The 3169-nt window shown below is 47.9% G+C and overlaps 1 protein-coding gene across 1 annotated transcript in view; it reads left to right on the forward strand.

Annotated features, from left to right (window-relative positions):
* Nucleotides 1-961, forward strand: part of RYK (receptor like tyrosine kinase) — a 65826-nt gene extending 64865 nt beyond the window's left edge. The window contains exon 15 of the mRNA XM_029962651.1: nucleotides 490-961. Within this exon, the coding sequence (XP_029818511.1) occupies nucleotides 490-601 (112 nt within the window). The 3' untranslated portion in view covers nucleotides 602-961. The remainder of the gene's footprint in view (nucleotides 1-489) is intronic.
* Nucleotides 962-3169: the final 2208 nt, after the last annotated feature.

Consider the following 3169-nt stretch of genomic DNA (forward strand, 5'->3'; position numbering starts at 1 on the left):
AGTTTTGGGTTACACCCACCATGCTCTATGGGCAGAGGGTGCGAATAGTCTATTGACAACAATAGTCTAGTTTCTGGGAAATGACATGGAAGGCTATAGAATACAGTTTTGGGTTACACCCACCATGATGAACTGATCTCAGCTGTCCTAACTAGGACACCCTTCCAACCCAAACCGTTCCATAATTCCATGCTTTTAAGCAGTTGAGCAATTTCTAATGACCATGTATTGCTCCCTCCTGGATTGCCACAGGCTCATATCCTGAATCAAGCCAGCACCTCTAGTCCCAGCCCATATGCTGATCATTCCAGGTGTCTGTCCTCTGACAGAGCTGTTCAGCATCATGTACTATAAGATCCAGTGTTCCTGGTCTCTCTCTGCTTGATCAGCAGGTTTCCCAGTGGCAAAGGCTGTTTTTCCCCTTCTGACTGGGGCTGTGGTCACCTGGCTGACGTCCTCCTCCTGTCTCCATGTGCCTCTGTCTTGCAGGTTTGCAGTGATGGCCTGCTGTTGGGCCCTAGATCCCGAAGAAAGACCCAAGTTTCAGCAGCTGGTGCAATGTCTAACTGAATTTCATGCAGCATTGGGAGCCTACGTCTGAAACTGCAGCAGAAGATGGGATTCCCTGCTTGGGAGAAGGCATGGCATCCATCTGCAGCTCCATGCATCCCTCGGACTCGCACACGTGATGTGTATAAAGCAACACCAAAGGGAGAAAGCACTTCTTCCAAAACACTGTGCCTTAGATTGCCTTAGTAGTCTCAAGTTTTTTTTTTTGTAAGACCTCTTGGTGTTGAATATTTTCTAGGTATCACTTTTGCTAAGTTAAATCGAGACCTTTTGGTTTGCCATCAGGATTTGTTAAGTGTAGTGATAGTGAACTGAAACACGAGATTTGGATGGACTTTGCACTCTGACAGCAGACACGTGATTTTTTTTCGGAAAGTTTATGGGACTGGTAGAAAAGTGAGGAGAGGGGAAATGAAAAGCCACACTGCAGAAAATTTTCCCTGCTTTTTTAAAAAAAAAAACCCAAACGTTGAAACTGAATCTTTCTGACCAGCTCCAATGTTTGTACTTGTATGTATCTGGAATAGCTTTTTAGTATCAACTTCTTCTATTTTGAGACAACAGCACATTGTGGTTGGATCCACACGCGGCATCTGAACCCTTTTTAACCCATTCACAAATGTTCCTTGGAAGAGCTGGTCTTCAGGATACAACATCTCCTTTTTATAAAGCGATGATGTAAAAGTGATTCCAGTTTACCTCATACAGAGAGCAGTGAAGGGGGGGTAAGAATGGTGCCCTCCTTTTCAGATCAGAGGATTTTGGGGGTGGTTTTATGCGCTAACTAAGGGCCTTCAGAGAAGCGCCAGAGCAGCCCTTGGGTGGGAGTCTGTCCCCTCAGACTTCTGCCTCGCAGTTTCTCTCGTTCAAAAAGGTACTGGTTGTTTTTTTTATGGGCTTTTATGGCCTGAAATGGGCTTAAATATATAAATATATATTTGTAAAGACAAGTTGCAGAGTAAAGAACGTTTTTCTATTACACCTAACGTGAAAGCTTGGTCCCTCACCTCGCCCTGTGTGTGGAACGTGCAGGTTGGCGGTGGTTGGGCTGGAGTTGGCAGGAAGGGAAGGCGGATTACCTGCCTCCCTCCCTGTGGAACTGGTCCCTGGGACTTCAGGTATTGTCCTGCTGCCTTCCTTAACCCAAGGAAGGGTTCCACCCCGGCTTGTTTGGAGTTGAACACTGCTTAAGAGGACTGAACATGGTTTTTCAGGAAAATGTGTGCTACGCTCAGCCTCAGTAGCTTTCATATCCTGCATGTAACAGAGTTAGTTGCAGAACAGCTCCCAGCTCTCCTGGTGAGCTGTAGGTTCCATCCTCTGCCTAGTGGCACCACAGGGCAGGTTGTGCTTCAGCACACCGTGGGACATGGAGAATTGCCTTTTGTCTCTCCCCATGTGCAGAGTTGAGCACCCACAGCCTCAAGTTTTTGTGCAACTGCAGTGGTGGGAGCACTGCCCTGACAGGCTCCAGAGCCATCAGAGCCTGGTGTGCCAGTGGGAGCAGCTGGATTTGGCCGTGTCACACAGATGTGCAGCTTTTCTTCTTTCCAGAGTTCTGAACCTTGCTGAAGAAAATTAATCCTCCCTAATTAGTGTCACATGGGGCAGAGCTTTGAGTGCTCTCTGTCCCTCCAGATGCTGCAGCTTTCCCATCTGCACTTCAGGGTCGGTTACCTGTGGCCAGTGAACCAAGTCTTGCTTTATCCTGAAAGGAAATTTTCCTGCTGGCTCAGGTTTGGGCATGTTGTGTTGGGCCGTGCTTGCCTGACTGATCTAAAACTGGTTTTGTTTAGTCTAGAGTCATGTGGGGAAGCAGCAGGGCTTTGCCTGGGTGGGTGCCTGTGGTCTCTTCCCTTTCTGAGCTGGGGAACTGCCCAGTGGCAGGACTTTGTTGACAGTGACATGGTTGTTGAAGCTTTCAGTGGGAGAGTTACTGACATCGAGGTGGGATCTGCTGCTCTGAGAGTTACTTGGGATTGGAAAACAGCCTGGGGTGAAAATGATACACCCATTGTATGTGCTCTGTGGGGTGGAGTCACGTGCATCCAAGGTGTGTATCTGGCAAGATCTGCTCACATCCCACAGGTGTCAGAAGTGACACCTGACCACTGTGGCCTGGAGGAGGTTTAGGGATGTGCTGCACCTGAACCTGCTCTGCTCAGTCAGTGGGAGCTGTGGGAATGGGAAACTGCATCAGCTTTCCCTTCCCTAGGATGCTTCTCATCTACTCCCCTCAACAGAGACTGGCAGGTGCTTTAGTGTGGGTTGAGGTACAGATACAACTATTCATTTTGGAAATTTTACTGTCCTTCAAACTGGCTTCACCTCCAGGGATTAGGCTGCCCAGGGCAGTGGGGAGTCACCATCCCCAGAAGTGGTGAATAAACAAGTAAATGTGGCCTTTAGTGCTCTGTTTTAGTGGTGTTTGTTCAAAGGTTGGACTTGATGATCTTGGAGGTCTTTTCCAACCTTTAATGATTCCGTGATTCTGTGGTAGGCATTCTGATAGGAGAGCTACCCTGAGTAGATTCCTTGCAGGAATTTATTGTACCTGAGATTGCAAATAGCTTTCCTGCTGCTGTTTGTCTGCAGTGCT

Source organism: Manacus vitellinus, unplaced genomic scaffold (assembly GCF_001715985.3).
Source record: "Manacus vitellinus isolate BGI_N305 unplaced genomic scaffold, ASM171598v3 scaffold_49_pilon, whole genome shotgun sequence".
Lineage (NCBI taxonomy): Eukaryota > Metazoa > Chordata > Aves > Passeriformes > Pipridae > Manacus > Manacus vitellinus.